Here is a 19,333-nt window from a genome sequence, read left to right on the forward strand (position 1 = left end):
ACAAAATTTTAACAGAGCGCAGAGAACCAGTACAACATGAATACAATGTTTTTCTTGTCCAAAGCTTTGCCTTAAACAAACACAGCAATGAGACGTAATTACCCCAAATGATAGATTAGGTAAAAACTGAGATGTATTTGGCCCAAGAGAGGTTTCGAGTTCATGTTCTCATTGCTGACATTAACGCTAACGCTAATTGTTTCAGTCACATTATTAAACTGGTCAACTGTAAATCTCTCGCCCAACTCATCTATGGAGCCATTTCACTGGACCCTCTTGACATCCTCACATTTAAAGCACTTGAACCAAGGCTAAAGCCCACAATAAACATGCTTCTCTTTCATCACTGCAGCTTGCATAATTGTCAAGAAAAGAAGTAAAACACAGGGCTAAGGGGTGGAGGAAAGAAAAATGAAAGCACAATAGATGGTTGGGGGTAGGAAAGGCAGAACAGCAGCATAAGAGAGTGTATTAAGCTCAATTAGGCTTTTGGGCTTTTCATTAACCCAGTTTTTAGGGAGGGAAACCTCTGCTGAATAATGCTCTGACTGACTCACTTTGCCACCCTGCTGTAAAGGCCTCATCTGGAAAAAAAACTACACTAAGTGTGTCAGCTCTCCAAAGCCACCAGAATTCCATTAGACACCCAGGAGCAAACCACCCGCAGCCACATCCTACCTTAAATTAAATGCAATTTAAACTAAACAAGATAAGAGGAAACACTGCAGAGATGTTTGAAGACTTTAGCTGCTTTCATCTGATAATGAATAACTATGTTTGGTTATTCTGCTGGACTCAGTATCAGGGCAGAGCAAACATTCGGAACCTTAAAAGCAAGGTCATAGGGCCCTAACCTTCCTTTTTCAATATGGTTTTGCATCTGCATACAATGAGCATAGCCTTCCTTTAATGGACCACTAGAGAGGAATTCTCAGAGAGGAATAATTGCCCTTCCTGCTTTCTCTGTGCTTGTCTGCCAAGTTACTTTAAAGAAATGCATTTTAAGAAACCTATTGAAAATCAATGGGATATCACTTAGCCAGCTAACAAGAATGTGATTAAATCTTACAATCAAATAACTATGTTAACTGGCTGGCCACAACTGCCTTCATCAAATCCACAGGATGTCTTTTAATTTAGTACAATGCCTGCTGTTTACATGTGAACTGTAACCATTTCCAACCTTTACAAGTCTCAGGGTGTGTATTCTCTCAATCAATGGCAAAGAAGAGGCTGGAATACTGCAATTAGATGAGACAAAGACGCTGCAGATATGACTCACTCACACTGTGTTTTATACATTTTTGCAATCAAAAGCACCAGACTATGGACAAATAAGTCGTATTACTGACATCTTACAAAATTTACAGATAATATTATATTGATACTCACACAGATCCTATTTCAAATAAGCTGACTACCATGACAGACCACTCATCAGTAACAGTAAGGAGAAGCCTGTGCATACTAGAATTCGCTGACTTGGTTATTTATAGCATGACAAAGCCAATGTGTTCTGTTGGAACATGTTCTGATTTTCCGGTACAGGCTTTTTATTCACTATTTAAGGGTCCAATTAACATTGTTAATGAAATGCAAGGAAACATAAAGCATTAGCCTGTTACATGCAGCTAAAGAAGCCTCAATTTGAAAAGCACCTCAGCTCCTGGTCAAAAACAATATTCTAAACCACAATGGTGAAAGCAAAGTTGAAAAACTTTGGGCATACTCTTCACACTGTGGGGGCTTTGTCTTTCATAACATGCCACAGGAGCTTTTCATTAGAGAAAGCAGTTTCATTAACACCATCCCACGCTGCTGAGCTCTGCTGCATTACAATGACACAGGAGTGCCCCTCTCTGTCAAGGAAATCTCCACAGAGCAACAACTCACTGGGGGAGGGGAAGACAGAGAAAAGAGGAGAAGGGGTAGTGCCGAGGGCAGACAAAAGGGAACCTGATTACCCCCAGTCACGGCTCATCCTCAAACCAACAGAGGGAAATCCATCACCTGCAGGATCAAACAAAAACTTGTGCACAAGCTAAAGCCCAGTGAAAGCTGTACACACCCATCTAAGCACTCTCTTCCCTTTACCCTTTCTTCTCTCTCATTGCTACCTCCCCCTCCACCTCTCTGACTCACACCAGCGGCAGTATGCGAGTTTTAGGCACACACTGTGAAATCCAACACAAGTGAGAATGTTTTCTGGTCCAAATGACCTCAAGGCTCTAACCTCTCTAATAGCACACTGGTGATATATTACAGTTTTTATTACCGTCTGTAGGCATGCGTACCGTTTCACGGTAGCTGCATCCTCATTTTGCCAATATTAGACTCCAAAGAGGCAGTATTGGTCATGCCTGCTGCAATGTAATGGATTACTGTAGAAAATAAAACATTATCCACACCTTTTTCTACACCAGGTTATATTTTAGAAATAAAAACTACAACTGGGCTTCTGACAAAAAGACTACTGCTCTAACAAACATTCTGAAAGATATTTAAATTTCTGTAAATATTATTACTGAGTGGACTTAGCAGTGGTGGACTGTAACTGGACACATTACCATTAGATTCTAACAGGACTTTGAAATTTGTACTGAATTGATCCTAAATTATAAAATACAAATATAAAATAATGGCATATGATAATGGAAATAATAAATGCATGAGCACAAGACATGGAATGTTTAATAGCTGAGATGCTTGCTTAAAGTCACATACATATTTAAATGGCTGTAATTGATTTTTATTCATTGCATTGTGTCCCCAGTGCAATCAACAAAGTTTTCCTACTTTTAATGATAAACCCAGCAGTTATTATTCGTGTCAACGAAATGCAAATTGCAAAAAGAGAAACTGTTTAGCCATAATGTGTATAATCTAGCTCTTAAGTAACAATCTGCTTATGTTTGTGTCTGCTTTGAAAGAAAAAACATCACGTAAGCAAAATGGACAGGAGCTATATAAAGTTGAACCACATTTCTGCTCGTTTACAAGGCAAACTACATGACTTGCAATACCACACAGCTACACCAAAGCTAATTGTTTAAATATGTCTGGCTTCTTCTGATCCTTCCTGCAATGTAACACATGGAGGCAAGCACGCACAACTGAGGCACATGCCAACACATACACATACTCAAACACAGACATAACAAGCATCCACCACAGAAAAGCACAAGGAATATTTCACCACTCACCACTGAAAAGGGGCTGTCCTTTCTCTGTGATATCTGGCACCACAACCTTGTATACATCTTCAGAGAAGCCTGGCCTGCATGGTGGGGTGCCTCTGCCCTCTGCTGCAATCTGTGATGGTGGAGAGAGAGAGAGAGAAAGAGAGAGAGGAGAGCTACAATGAGTCATAAATCAATCTTCAGAATTGTACTCTGTTGCCTCCAAAACCTCTTGGTCACGTTCGGAAGTCCCCACAGTTGTATAAAAGCATCTGTTGTTTTTATAGCGGGGACTGCAATTAGGATAATGAGGCCAAAAGGGTTAAGCATTAGCCAAAAAGCATGGCTAGGCAAGAACAAGCTCCATTTGTCCCCCTGGAGGGGCCCAGGCAGAGGGTAGGGTTATAACCAACGTTCTTGCTCGGCCCCTCTGATCAACACACTGCTCTGAACAAACACTCCACTTTGAAGTACAGGAATAGGGAATAAAAAGTAAAATCCTAACGATCCACTGCTGGGGGAATAAACATTTGGGTGTGAATGTCTGAATAAACAAGAAATAACAATTGCTGATGTCTAAAGCAACTGCAAGTCTGACTGTGATCAATATAGTGCTTTTTTCTCTCCTCGTTTTAAAAGGAATAACTGTGCTTAGAGTGTAAACACAAAAGATGTAGTGAATAATGAGGATGTTGCAAAGAAAAAAAATAAAACTGTGAATCACTGGGGCATGAGCTTCCATAAAGCGTGAATTCAGCAAGAAAGAAAAAAAATCACTAACAGTGAGAAATCGCAAGCAGAGCATAACTGAAGAAAAAGCTCTGGTGCCTAGGCATGTCCAAATACTCTATCACACAACCTCAGCATTGATTCAGCTCCTAGGACTAGGGACCAGAGGCCTGGCCTTATTTCTTTTGGATGTACTCTCAAAAGAATGTAAAACGAGAGGCGCCCTGCTGAAAAAGAGCATTGTGGGTATCCGTGCCACTTGCCATTCTTTATCAGAGGAATTTAAATGGCAAATGCTTGCAGAAGGGGGGAGGAGCAGAGCTGGAATTCTAGCACGTTATAACAACGGCACCAGGATGTACAATAGTCTGGGTTTAAGTATTAAAGCAGGCTCCAATCCCCTGCAACAACCAGACTACTTCTGCTGCGAAAACTGCATTATTTAGTTCCTATTTTCCTATTGCACACACACACACACACAAAACAATAAAGTGGCCACACGCTCAAGAAATTAAATGAAATGACTAAAATACTCTGTTACACCTACAGCTCCCATCCTTTTACAACTGAACAACAATTATAACTGTTGCCTATACACAACCTGCACTACCACAGATATTTACTGTGGGCTCTACTTTTCATTGTTTGCTCATAACGGCTTTTAACACAGAGGCAATTAAGTCGCCGGCGGACAGGGACACGCTGCAGCAATCTACATAAATATTAAACCTAAACTAAATATAACCGAGAGAGAACTGGGTTAATGGAGGCCCTATCGCCCAGCTACCCAACAATAAAAGATTCGTTTATACGAACTCTGAAATTAGACGACGTCAGCGAAAAACCTAATTCGCAGTGTATCTATTTTCTATTTGTTTGTCTCGTGTGAGCCTCGAACGAAAAGCACCGTTAGCTACTAATTGCACCGAGAAGCCCGTGTTAGACCTACTTTATCGTAATGTTTTTGATACACACAGCGGTATTTTTTTTTTTTTTACAAGCAGCATCCCTTGTGTAGTGGATGTTGGGATGACAGCAGCTCGAACCGGACTCCTAACTCAACAAGCAGCACCGCTAACGGAGCAAACAAACCTGAAGTGTCCGGTGTAACTCCGCTCCAAACCGCTCTGACATTACATTACCTGCAGTCCAGCCAAGACCGCCAGCAGTAGCAGACCGCTGCCCTCGTGTAGTGAGTACATTTGTACGCCAGCAACTGCTTAATTTCCCCCTTTGGAATCCGTGTGGGAAAAAAGGAAAAAACAAAAAGAAAAAGGAAAAAAAGAAAGGAGGAAAAACCAAAAAAAAAAAAGAATATCCTTCTTGCTCAAGTGTGGCCGCGGTGAAACACGTCCCTCTACGACAAAAGCCCGAGCGGTGGCGGCGGTGGCAGCATGTAGCAGCCTCCTCCTCTATCTGCCTGGTCTGAGCACTGCCTGGTACTGAGGCTGCTGCTCCCTCCCCATCCAGTCCGACACAACAACAAAAAGCGCCCCGGCTACTAGTCTATAAACCGCCCATCTCACTGTCTCTCCCTACTGGTCACACAGCCAATTTCAATGCTGGGACTGAGCCTGGTCACCTATGTTACAGAAACTATCACCACCAACAGCAGGGCGTTATAATATCCACTCAGAAACTAACAGCTCTGTTTATTCTCTGAAGATTTTTTTTTTTTTTTTTTGGATTTGTATTGCATTCTTTTTTCTGCTCTTCCCCCTTTCTTTTTGATACATAAAATCAAATTCATTTTTAAATTTAAATTTTATGATAAAATATAATACATTTTGATGTGATATTTAATATATTGTTACTTCCTTAGTCTGAAAGAAAGTGCCTTATCATTTCAGATAGCTCTGGTTGAGGTCACCATTTATTTGTTTATTGGCTGGTTTTTCACTTATTCATGCACATTATATGTAAATGATAAGTCTCACTCTGAGACTGACTTAAAAATACAAAAACGAGCAAATAATCAAAACCAACATTCCTGTATACTACAATGTAAATACAGCTTATCAAAATTAAGACTACAATGTAGTTCATTTACAGGTATTTAGGATAAGAATGTAATGTTGTAAAGTTATCAAATGGTAATGTGTTACACAGGGTTACATGACCATCTATATTGTTTTTAATTTAAATTCTATTGTTATTAGCTCCAGACTCCCCTGAGAAAAATGCTTTTTGAATGTCATAGGCATCACTAATTGGGGATTCAGTCAGCTGTCTCTCAGCCTCAACCTCAGCATAAACAGTAGGCCAAACTCTATTGATCATTAGGTGGGAGAGTTTGATCACATTGCCCTTTGATAATTGCTGTTTACTGCACAGTGGATCTTAGGAATTATTAATTGTCAGTTCATAGGCGCTACAACTGTATGTGTGTGTGTGTTTCCCTATCTCAGACATATATATATATTTATATATAGACTCACTCTCTGCTCACTGCTCCACAAATGACTCCATCACTTAGGAAATTTTGAATTTTGTATTTTATTCATTTGTCTTCACTTAAGTGTAGAATTCATAAGTGAAACTTTTTTCATGTTTCACTAAAATATGCGATGAATAATTCCCTTACATTATCTTCTCATGTGATACAGCCTGATGAAGGTTAAATTACCTCAGTTGTGTTACTGACACTTAATTAGCTATCAAAAGATGACTCTATGGAATAGATTGCATCTGTGACACAAAGATATTTGAGTCTGGTGTATGAGCAAGATACTCATTCTATTTCCTAATAATAAACAAGGGCAGACTTTTGGTTCACCTCCTCCTGGGCAATCTGCTGTTTTCCAAGTTACTGGCATTTTGAGGTACTGGTGAGTCTGTGATGAGAGCAATTCTGTTCCCCTCCTCCTTACAAATCAAACCATCCATTCCTGAGAGAGTGAGTTGTAATCTTAAATAGTCACTATCACATGACACTTACAATCAGCACACACATACAATCACAGAGGAAGAATTAAGATAGGACTGAATAGTCTTTGAAAACGCTCACTTCTTGTAATAAGTGACTCATGTCACTAAGTGACTCCTGTCATCGATTAGTATGCCTGATCATCCATGTATTAAAATAATTAGAATGCCTCTTTGGTGAAAATGAATGCAATCAAAAGAACAAAGAAACTGTAACAAAATTAAGATGCTGTAACACACCTAGATTATCAAAAAGTCTATTGTGGTCATGGTTTTGCACCGCCATTTGTTCTCACAGCTTTGAGAAACATGACAAAGTTGTGTTTTTACCATAGGCAGTCCGATCCTATGTGCACTTCTTTTGTTTGCAGTGGCAGCATTGGGCAGGAGATTAAACTGAATGACCTGTTGATAATTGATATCGCATTTTGTACAAATTGTTAAATTTATGTAATCTAATCTAATTGAGAGTGGGATCAAAATGCTCCATCTCTTTGATTAATGCAGAGGCGGTTATCTTTCATCAGTACTTGTCTAGGCAGCAAGGGGAGGAGGCGTTAGTGGGAATCCAATTTGGACTTGGTGCATTCAATCACACAATATCATGTTGCATGATTCATAAGACCAATCTGAGACCCCTGAGAACTCTGTGTGCAGCCTATACCTGAATTTGGCATGATTTAACCTGTGCAATCAGAGGAGAAATTTACCATTAAGGTTCCTATGTAGTTTGTGGTTAATATATTCTCATGCTGTCTCTGTGTAGACAGATAATGTTTTGTAGGCATGTGTGAGGGAGCTGTGCGATGCATGCTGGTCATAGTGCTGACAGTGCAGTTGACTCTCATAAGCGGAGGTGTCCGAGGGCTGGCGGCCTGCAGGAGCCCTTCATTCCACACCTTTTACTCTGCACAATTGGATGCAGCGTAGAGCATTGCAGCATGGTGGCCTTGATGGCACTGGAAGAAAAATGAACGAGGTCAGCAGCACTTTCACATCTGCAGCACTTCTTCATGCTGACTTTGTGTTGATACAGGAATATCATACGGTTCACTCTTCGCTCCCACATACTGTAATGCAGAGCTCAGTTATTTCTAGTTAAAGCCAAATATAGAAATATACAGTGTTCAGTGACACACATGCATAAAACCTATTTCTTTAGAATTTATTGGCTGCTTGTGTAAATTGACCGAGACACAGACGCAGCATATTGAAATGACACTGAGCCTCAGCATTCAATCAGTAAGGGAGAATATATTCTCCTCTGCTATAAACACACACATTTTGACCCCTTTCAACAGTTGGTTAATTATCTTGTCATCGGCTGTCTCATTCATGTCAGAGGTTGCTTTGGAACAAATTAGTGAGTGGAAAGGAGCAACCTAGTCTTCAAAGCCATTATCAGTTCCAATCAAGCTTCATTGTGATGCATTCAATAAAGGATCTCTAAGGACCACAGTAATGCTCTGATTATTCTCCTCTCATAGAAAATTGGCTCATTCTGTCTTTTATATCATTTGAACAATGGAGGCAAATAGAGTCATGCATGTATTAGGGTACACATACACACATATGTGTAATTGCATGGTGAGTAGCTAAACTGTGCATTTGGCATCTTATCTGGTTAATTGAAGTTAGTTTTCATCGTCTGTGAATATAGTGTATGATCTGTTTTAGACAAAAAAAAAATGCATGATTATGTTATTGAAATTTTTAACTTTAAAAAGGATCTGATTATATTGTATTATATGCAAAGTGACAGAGACATGCAAGAACATTTCCACAGTGTTTTCTCTGTAATTTCTTGTGAAAAGACATGTCAGTAAAGCAGCTTGGTGCCATCCTATTGTTGACAAATAAAGGCAAAATACTGCTTTGCAAGCTTTAGCGGCAGCTCTGGCAGTGTCTACTGAGTCACGGGGCCCATACAAGTGTGTGTCTGCCTTAATTTAGGGATTGTAGTTTTTGCTGGGAGCCACATCTGCCTGCTGTGTCCTGGTGTGGCACACTGATCTAATAGTGATTGATTGCCTGATTAAGGCAAATTGCGTTGAACTCCAGAGCAACCCAATGAGAGAAAAAAGCATATTTAGTTAGTGATGCAAGAAAAGGGTGGCTATTGATTTGTAATGATACATATGTGCAAAAAAGCAGTTGTCTCAATTATTTACTGTCCACTTGCTGTTCTGTATTTTCTGTCAAACATACCATGTCTAACACCTTAGTTTCCTGTTTTTTCTCAATTGTTCATTATTGCAATTCATAAGAATGTAAGTATTCAAAAAAATGACTGAATTTATTTTAAACAAAACAGTATGCAATGGGTTATTAATCTGGATCACGTATGTAGCTTACCATATACATGTACATACTGATATACGGATATTATATGACAGTACACACTAGTGGAACTCCAGTTCATTTAGACTACTGAGTCTACAGACACACTAGCGGCTCTATGAGGCTGTACTCAGGCACAATGGTGGTTTGAGCTAAATTGTAGTTTGAATTATAAAAACGTCCACGGAATTGCTATCTGCACCTTTACTTTTCATCCATTATCTATACTGCTTATCCTGTAGAGTTGCAGGGGGGCTGCAGCCAATCCCATACACCCTGGCCAGATTGCCAGTTTATCAGAGGGCTGATATATAGAGTCAGATAAACATGCACACTCAAAATTCACACCTACGGGCCATTTAGAGTCACAAATTAACCTAAGCTGCATGTCTTTGGGGGAGGAAGCTGCAGTTCAAAGAGAAAACACTAGACTCTTTAATTTTCTTTAATAAAATAGCTTTGTCTTCCATGCATGACAGGTCTGAAACATGCACAAGCATACACCCTCTCTTTCTCTCTCTCTCTCACGCTCTCTCTCTCAGAGTTCTCCCACACACACACAATCAGTTTGCACTAACAAGTAAGCCTACTAGCTCAAAACATTTTTGAGGTATATATAATTTTATAATAAGTGCACAGCCATATTCCACATTACTTCAAACAATTGCAGAAAAAAGTAAACCAAATCATTAAAGTTTTCATTGTGCAAAATTCCCCCTGTAATATTCCAAATGCAGTACTTATTCCAGTGCAGCTCTTTGCAACCTGAGTGTTTCTTTGGTGTATTCGTGGCTTGAAATTTATTTCCCTTATCACTATTGATCTGCAAGAAGACAAGGTCTCTGGCTGTGACAGCCTGCCCTGTCTGATTTAGGAGTGGACCAAAAGCCTGTCTGGGAACAGGGACCTGGATGGATTTATATGAAGGCAGTTGCTGCTGCTGATCCACCCTTGCACCCTCCTCTGTCTCACACCGAGCTTCAAGAGTTTAATTTCAGAAGCAGTCAGGGAAGGAGACACTGTTTTTTGTAATCACAGGGGTAATGAAATTAGAGGTTTCTTCAATAAATGCTTGATTTTTTTTTTTTTTTGTTATCTTAACATTTTCAGCTGGGGGAATTTAGTTTTCACATTTATTAGATTGCTTTTGTGCAAATGGTGAAGAAGCCTGATTATAAAAATGTGTTAATAATAACTATGGGCTTAGGAAGGTGGGAAAGGGCTTGCTTGCTCTAAGAGTTTGTCAGATTACATAAAGTGGTATGGTGTTTTCAATAAAAGGTTTAAAGCCACGATGAAAATTATGATAAAAGGCAAGCTGGTTAATATGCCATGATAATAAATGAAGATACCGTACTACTGTAAGTTTTCTATATCATGATGGTATATAGTTATACAGTATATATCAAAGACATGTAATATAGAAACATAATATATGACAATCCTCCTAAAAAAACAAAATTATTGAGAACAATATGCTGAAAATGTCATTGATTTGGCATAAGATACAGTTTATGCCATAGTACCTTGTCCAAAATACTTGCCAGTGGGTATTAGGATTTATTATATTTCTCTGTCAATGTGAACAGGATTATTATCTTGCACATAATGTTATTGCCACAGCTCATTAGCAGTCAGCAGGTTATCAAATGCTTAAGATACTGTGTTTGTTTCCTTAATTTAAAAAATGATGCTGCATTTTTTTTTTAGAATCAGGTAAATGCTGAAAAGTAAAACTTCTCTATACCAGCAATATAGAGCATTTAAAGTTCATCGATACTGTCTGTAGTAATACTGTCTGAACTGCAAACAGTAGCAAACCTTCCACCACTGGCTAACCATTGCTTAACACTATAAACATGGACTATTTGAATGTGATCTAGTGTTTTATTTGAAGTTACGACCACGACAATGGTTCAGTCAATAAGGAGACAGAATTTATTTAATTTAGAAGGATATTTGCAGCCTAAACAGCAGATGTTAGCAGCAGGTTGCTCAGAGCAAAGGGTGCCTCATTTGGCTCCCTCAGGAGGTGATCATGAGACATATTGCCTTTATTCTCACCCTCCACACAGACACATGACTGTTCTGTTTACCCGCTGGGAATTTCAGCAAGACTAATATCAAAGGGTCAGTAGGACACAGCAAAAGGTCTGAAGTGAATGGTTTTTAGTTTCCCAGTGTTTATGAAAACTATGATATCAAAAGAGCTTTACTTTGTTAAAATGAAGCAGAATGATGCATTAGTGTAAGTCACACAATCCACACAACTCCAAAACACCCAATGTCCCACACAATTCTTTTGAAACTGAATGCTGAGTGAAGCTGTCTTCAGATCCTTTGCTTTTAATATTAGGTTTTGCATAGTTAAACATAAAATACTCTTCCATGTGGCAAATATTTTTTTACTCTCAGGTATTTTCACAAAAAGTCTTTAGGATCACATTTTGTCTGAGTCTGTGCTTTTTTTAGGTGCTCAATTCCTCTCTCACCTTTCTCAGTTTCTAATTGGGTTTCATTGATTTACTTTTCCATGACGCTGGCTTGGCCAGGTCTCTGCTGACCCTGCAAAAAATATCAGCCAGGGCTGTCTAACAGGCACGGTTCCGGCCTCCTCCCCTCCCCCCACGCAAACACACACACACATACACACACCCAGCACCACCAATACAAGCAGTGAGCGATTGTGTCAGTGAGCTGGAAGTGAGTCAACCTGCCGCTCCTGTGGCCCTCACAGCAGAACCATAGATTAGCGTCGCGCTGAAACAACAAAAGGCTCTAGGGGGGTGTTTGTACCCACTGTTCAGGGACTCTAATATGGTTATAGAGGGGGAAAAGTGAGAGGGCCAAATGGCAATCATCAAGAGGCCTGGGGACACAACCACTCATCTGTGCCTGAGGAACCATGTGTCACCTTGAGCTCTCTTGAGGAGGTGTCCGGACACAAACCTGCTGGGCCAGACAGGGTGTAAAGAAGGAGGCCAGATGAAGGCAGAGAGGAAGTAGAGCTGGCTCACAAGCTTTCCATATGAGACATCTGTGGCAAGTGGATAAGAGAAAACCAAGCAATGACTTGAAGAAAATTTGAGTGTAGAGGGAAAATTAAAAAAGCTCTCATCTTTTCAAATCTGCATGGAGCAATAGAGAGGATAAGAAGAAAAGGACATAATACAGACAGAGCTTTGATACCAACTGTGTCCTCATTTCCTCCTCTCGACTCCTGTCCCCCTTCTGCCAGGCATTATAAACGACTGATTATGACAGTGACAGCTCCTCAGGTGTGCAGTATGGTAGATTTGTTATTCAGCTCACAGGCATTGGTGTCCCTCCCTCTTACCACCTGCATAGACACACACATGCAAGCAGTAGCTTGCATACATACACACGCACTGACGCATATGTATTGCTCACAGCTGCTGTGTCAGCGGGACTTTGAAGCCACAGAGAGGGGGATATTATATGAATCAGCCTCACACAACTGTTGTGTTCGTAACGCTATGATCCAAACTCACAATTTAAGTTGGGCTTTTATTATTTGATTTAGATTTTCATGGGTCACCGCTGTTTTTGTGAAGTTTGATTTATTTAATTTTGGAGATGTTATATTTTAGTGGTCAAATTGGTGGTTTTCTGTCCCTGGATTAAATTGCTCAGTCAATCTAAAACAAGAATTTAAGGTAAAACATTTTCCATAACAGAACTATACACTGCAGTACAACTTAAAATAAAAATCCCAGTTCTAATATTATTTGTGAATGTGGGCTATACTAAAGACGATGTGATGTATTTTTATTATTAAAGCAATCAATAATAAATATTTTATAATACATTTGATCACATGAGGAATAAATATGTTCATCAACAACCATACATATGAAAGAAAAAGCCTATGCCTATGTGTGGTTATGTCACCTTGAGATTTTCCCAGAGGAGCCACGTTTGGTAATGGAAATACACCAGAGGTAAAATGATCCACTAAAAACTGAGAAATCACTGGTACATATTTTCTCAGCAACCCTTCTAAATCTCAAAGCAAAGACGTCTTTATTGTCCCACTAACTAAGTTTTCAGCTTCCAGCTTCCGTCATGACTGACTAGTTAGTCATTTTACTATAAGGAAAAAGTTGCCTGTGGGTGACTGAGACGCACCCTGGAAAACAGCAGGTATTCAAAAATAAAATGAAAACATGTACTTATTAGTTTCAAAAAATGGGCAAAACAAACGCATGTTTACTGTTCTCCTAAATTACAAACTGCAAAGTAATTTTCTGTTCAGATGACCTGAACATCACAACTGGATATCTACTGTACAACAGTATCCAATTGGGGAACTTAGGTGGTAACACTGAACATCTGCTGTTGTATAAAGTTCTCATCATCCTGTTTTCTTTTCCTGTTATGATATTTTTTCTTAGAAAATGGCTTGTGTTTGAAAAAAAAAATTAAAGGTGGTGAAAAGATACTATATAAAACAAACATGGTGAGTGGCAATTCCAGGACATGTTAAGAAAAAAAAAAAGATATTCTTAAGATGTTAATTTTTTTAGAAGTCTACTCACATGGCAAGTGCCTGTTAGTTCAGCACAGCCCATGGTTGAGCTCGCTAATTTCCTCCTGCTTTGGCTTCACTCTACCATGTAAACGCAATCAAGTTGCTGACAAAGTATTTATGTTGGCAGAGCTGCCGTCTGCCTTGTGCATTAAAAAAATTAAGAAATATGATCTAAAAATAGAAGGATTAATCACTAGCAGGCCTCGCCGTGGGAAGCAGTAACTTACAGAGGGTTGCGGCTTCATCTTTTAAATTCACATTGATTTCATTTGGTTATATTTGTTATATTTGTGTTTATATTTTCAAGCTAATTGAACTTGACAAGGTTAATTTGGTTAATATGTACAGTATGACACATTGCTGACCTTTTTTACATACAGATTTGCAGTCAACTTTTAATTGGGTTCTATGTTCACTTCATTACTTTGCTATTCTAATGCAAGCAGACTGCAAACGGCAGATATATTAGATGTGATGTAACCTGAGTAGGTTAACCGAGCATTGCACTCCCTACATTAAGACTGATTGCCCAACCTTACAAATGAAAAGGTTACATCAACCTTCAATTAAAAACTTCACATTTCTCATACTATACAGAGAAACACAATGTAAATGTTAGTATAATGGTGGCTAGGTCAAGAGCTGAAATGGTAATGCCCTGGTCCCTAATTTACTTTGCTTCCTTGAGGAATTAGTACTCATAAACGCTCCATTACACCTATATTTCATTTCTGCCTTTAGGGCCAAATTAGACAGACGTCACCTTGATTGGAGCGGACTGTTACAAACTTTCAGCCTCATAGGTCAGAAACATATACAGCAAGAATCAATCTACAATAATAATTGCATGTGTTGATGTATGTAAATGAATCATTTTCATAGCGCATTAAATTCACATAAGAGAGAAAATAGGTCGGTTTTTGTTTGTATGTTTTAAAATTAGCATTTTATTCTGGAGCAAACCTAAGGTTGGAGAAGAAATGTAGATATCATGTTATGAATATGACCAGCTGTTAGTCAGGGCCATGGCCACTCTCAGTGGCAATGAACCTTGGGGACACTGTTTGAGCATCTGTTAGTGAAAATACCAGAGCTCAGACCTCTTAAAATAAGACTGAAACTGATGCTGACAGAGAAGATCTTATGAATGTCATGGGCTCCTGAATGTAATGACAAATTGTATTGTGGGTAGAGTTTAGGATTCTGGTGACAAAGTGTCATCTTGCATTAGCTTGCTGGAGATTGGCGGATCAGGCTAAACAAGGTGGCAGTGAGGTGGAGAGAGGCAGTCAACAGATGAGACTGTTCACTCCTGACAAGCTTACTCTGTTCAAGCGCTGAGAGGAAGAGCTGGTGTAGTCAAGCAATTCTTTACTTTTCTGGGTTTTGCTCTGCTCACTGCAAACCACATGATTTTCCATTTCCACCACTGTCACTTTTAGTTTTAACTTACTGTTTTCGTTTTTTTTGGACATATATAAACACAAGTGCAATATGCTTTTGAAATCCAAAAACATATAAACAACATCAGAGTGCCTTTAAGTTGTATAGGAACAATCAGATAAAAGGTAAAAGCTCTTGTGCTTATCAAACCTCCCAATCCACAGTATAAATTTGGAACATGTTTACCATCCAGTCTCCCTGCGGCATCATATTGGAATCAGAAAATATAGTGGGAGAATAAAGATGGAACCCAGAGTTTTCCCACTTTCTATTACCTGTATTTTATTTTTAGCAAATTTTTTTTGATCAATTGTGGGTCAAGGAAAGTAACTAAAGGTGACTTTGCCTTCATGCTTATATATAATGCCAGCAAACTGTGAAGCCTCTTTCATATGCTTGCCGAACTTGCCGTCTGTGTAACATTGGCACTTTTACATTTCTTCGAGCAACATCTTATTCTATGTTTTTCTTGCAGGTTCTTTCACTGCTGTCCTTGACCTGTTGTTTCTTTTTAAAAAGTCTTTTTAGTCTTCTAAACTGCAGTCTTCTTATACTGCAGTTTATCTTCAGCTTCTAATTAACTACGTGTAATTACATTTTCCATTTTAGCTTACTTTATGCTATTCAGTTATTTTTCTGTTAAAGTGCTGTTACGTGCACTGTGAATCACCTTGTTACAACCTATGTTATTATTACTTATAGGATTAAAATGACAGATTTCAAAGACATGTTATTTCTGAGCCATAATCCCCTTAAACATTTCTGAAAGCTGTTTTCATATGAGCTGTTGAAGTACAGTGATAAGATGATTCCTCTTAGTCAGACAGCCTGAGAGGCAACTTGGTGGCTCTCTGTCCTTGTCATCTGGCTCCTGCCAGAGCTTTGAGCTGAAAAGCTGGACATCTTTGTTGTCCTTTCCAAACCTTTGCTGGGAGTTAGGGAAAATTAGGGCAAAAATGTGGCTCAAAATGTATGAAATCACACTTTTTTCCTTGTTGCATACAATTTTTTTCTCAGACACATCAGACATCTGAGATGTGTTTAGCCCTGCCACTGGGTAAAAATAACAAATGCTATGAATAGGATGTTGAAATTGCCCTTGCAATATTATGATGTTAATTTAATTTGTATTACCATTTTACGATGTGAAAGGACAATGTGACATCTCCCTGCATGCAAAGTAGGACAAAATATGCTATCTTGTAATAGCTAATTAAATTTCCAATATGAATACTAACATGTTGAACAGGATTCTCCTACAAGTGTCCTTCATTGGCCATATCCATGTTTATGTTTAGCATTAATCCTGTCATCAGAGTGGAAACATCTTTCTCTGTGTGTGTTGGCACAGAGCTCGTCAGTCATATCAAAAATAATTCATTGTGTTGATCTATTGATGTTGAACATTTGGGCTGAAGTTATTTCCCAATGAAGACTGATTTTCTTTTTCCCCTAGCAAACAATGCTGTTTGTTAAACTAGCCATTCTAAACAGTTGTTACAATAAACATCCAGTGGTGTAAACATCTGTTAGTGATATGCAGCCAAAGAAAAACTAGCTCCTGTTGATTATTGTATGATACATGCTGTTACCAGAATTCCACATCTTACGTTATAATATTTTGTCATGTTTGCATTTATTGGCTTGTTTGTAAGTTTGTCCAAATTCTGTCTCCAGGATGTTCCTGCAGCATGTCTGAGCACAAGATGACAGGACATAATAGGCAAATTGAAAAATTGACTGTTAAAACTTTTGGTTTTAGTAATGCAACCACATTAGTAGAAATGTGACTAAAATTACTATCACAGTCATGCTATTGATAATCCTGTCCAGTAGGAGCACGCTATGATCCATGATTATTTGTGGTTTTTCTCCTCCCTACCTCTTGTTAAATGGGAGCTCGCTAATACTGGCACTTTAACAGATAACCCTGTGAATTTGCATACTTTTTGCCATTAACAACACTGCTTCCAATAATCACCCCTGATTTGCTAATGGAGCTTTATTATAGCATCTCTCCATATATTTGCAATTATATGTGGTCATTGGATGGCTTCATTACAAAAGCATATTTAAAATGTACACAAACAAAGTGCTTGATCTGCTATTTATTTAATGAAGATACATTTTGCACCATTGTGTAGTCTGCAATAAAGCTTTATCAGAAAAGTGAGAAATTATACAAATGTTTGGATGAGAGTGCTTAACCTCTGCTGGGTCTCTTTTTATGTGCCAGTCTGTGATCTTTTTTTAGCCTATAGGACTAAGATGGAACACTACTGTTAACTGCACAGCAAACCATGTAATTATTTCACAGTTTGGGAATTATAATAGTTGGACCCAGACTTCATAGGTCTATTAGAAAGCACACACTTTAGCTGTACATCAATATAATAGCTACAATACCTTCACCTTTGTTTTGATGGAAAGTTGAAACGATCAGTTGCACTGCAATAGAGTGGAGGTGGAAAAAAACATATAAATAGAGATCCTGTAAGTACATCCCTTTGCAAAATGCATGCTATTTTCAATTCTATAGCTCTTGTAGGCTTTCACAAGCACCCCATTTCAAAAGTTACTATCTATCTGTCTCACATCATCCATTCCTCCAACCTGAAACTGTGAAACTTTTGGGAATATGTAATAAAACAAACATGTCTGAAGTAATCTCTGTCAGATAGGCTGAATAAATACTTGACACATTCAACACCCTACTGGCATGACGTGGAGTTTTCACTCACATTCAGGCTGAAACTACTTCAGTGATTGTGAGACTGTGGTGCTGGCAATGCTTCAGTTTCTCTCAGAGATATCCCTGAAAGCCTTAGCCTGAGTGCCTTTATTGAAAATGCCTTGGCTCCACATTGACGCATCATTGCTGACCTAGCATTACCCCTGCTTACAGTCACATATTTTAACTCAGTGTGATGACAGTGGGGAAGTGCAAATAAGATAAATGAGCAGTCAAAGTGCAGTAATACAACGCAGAGTACAGGAGTACAAGCAAAGATCATTTAAAGATTTAAATGTCAGATTAGTGCAAGTGATGTTCTTTTAAAAAATTAAAATTAAAAAATAAAAACGAACTCTTAGCCACTCAAAATAAAAAAACATACTTATTATATAAATATCATCTAAAGCTCTGGGTTACTGCAAAACTGCAATGTCTAAATATTTAGCCATTTTTTGAATGAATTTCTTTTATGGGGAGTAAAATGACAGAGCAGAACATCAAATTATGTTACTGGGGTGGTAATGTTGCACCACTTAAAAGGTACCAACAGTGAGTTTAGCTAACCTTAAAAATAGTCATTAACTTCATGGTCAACAGTTTTCTTCTGACCAATACATTAGTTGTAGGGAAACCAGGTATTGCAGCAGATGAAAAATAAGCCAGAGCGAGTGCAATAGGTGAGGAAATGCAGCCAAATTCAGAGACAGACATCTTTAGCTTCAAAGGTGTGGACTCAATGAGCAGCGATGGACAGGTGCAGCACGTCAACGCCGACCTCCATCCATGCAGAATAGATATGCTGCTTAACCAATAATGCTGCCTACCACCAGTCAGAATGTATTTACGATGCTATATGCCCTTTTTATACAAAGTTGACTGTTGCTCATTTCTGAGTGCACATTATAAGGATAGAGATACATCAGAAGTTGCATGCTATGCAACTTTCACTGTATGTCGAATGTCATGCCTTTGCTCTGTCGCATATAGACCATTATTTTCCACTCCTATGAATGTTTCTACTGAGCACTGAAGTAACATAACTACTTCATACTGAAGTCTAAATGAGGGCCTAGGTAAAGCTGGCCTTGGAAAGACTGGAAGGATAGTTATCCTGAGACTGTTGCAGCCCACACTGCTGCATCCTTTATTTATTCTAACAGAGTAAAGTTTTATTTCATTTCTTATCCTGTGATGTTTTTCTGCTGCTTGGCTGTGTGCATTTCACTTACCACTGCTACACTGCACCCATGCTTCCTTTCTTGTGCTTTGTTACATTGTAGCGGTCCATGATGTTGAATCATTGTAATGTCACAGCGGTGCATTAGTTGTGCACAGATGTTCATTTTGCTGTGTTGGTCTGAGTATTATACAAGGTATAGTGGTTTGTCAATTCTTGTTTAACAGGCTCCATGCACCCCGTGCATTTGTTTT

At 38.7% G+C, this 19,333-nt stretch overlaps 1 protein-coding gene across 1 annotated transcript in view; it reads right to left on the reverse strand.

The window, feature by feature from the left end:
- Positions 1–5,320, reverse strand: part of cdh2 (cadherin 2, type 1, N-cadherin (neuronal)) — a 70,156-nt gene extending 64,836 nt beyond the window's left edge. Inside the window, exons 1-2 of the mRNA XM_026312838.2 lie at positions 5,051–5,320; positions 3,204–3,312 (exon numbers count right to left, since the gene is read on the reverse strand). Coding sequence (XP_026168623.1) covers positions 3,204–3,312; positions 5,051–5,110 — 169 coding nt within the window. The 5' untranslated portion in view covers positions 5,111–5,320. The remainder of the gene's footprint in view (positions 1–3,203; positions 3,313–5,050) is intronic.
- Between the last annotated feature and the right edge of the window lie 14,013 nt (positions 5,321–19,333).

The sequence above is a fragment of the Mastacembelus armatus genome, chromosome 17, assembly GCF_900324485.2.
Source record: "Mastacembelus armatus chromosome 17, fMasArm1.2, whole genome shotgun sequence".
Taxonomy (NCBI): domain Eukaryota; kingdom Metazoa; phylum Chordata; class Actinopteri; order Synbranchiformes; family Mastacembelidae; genus Mastacembelus; species Mastacembelus armatus.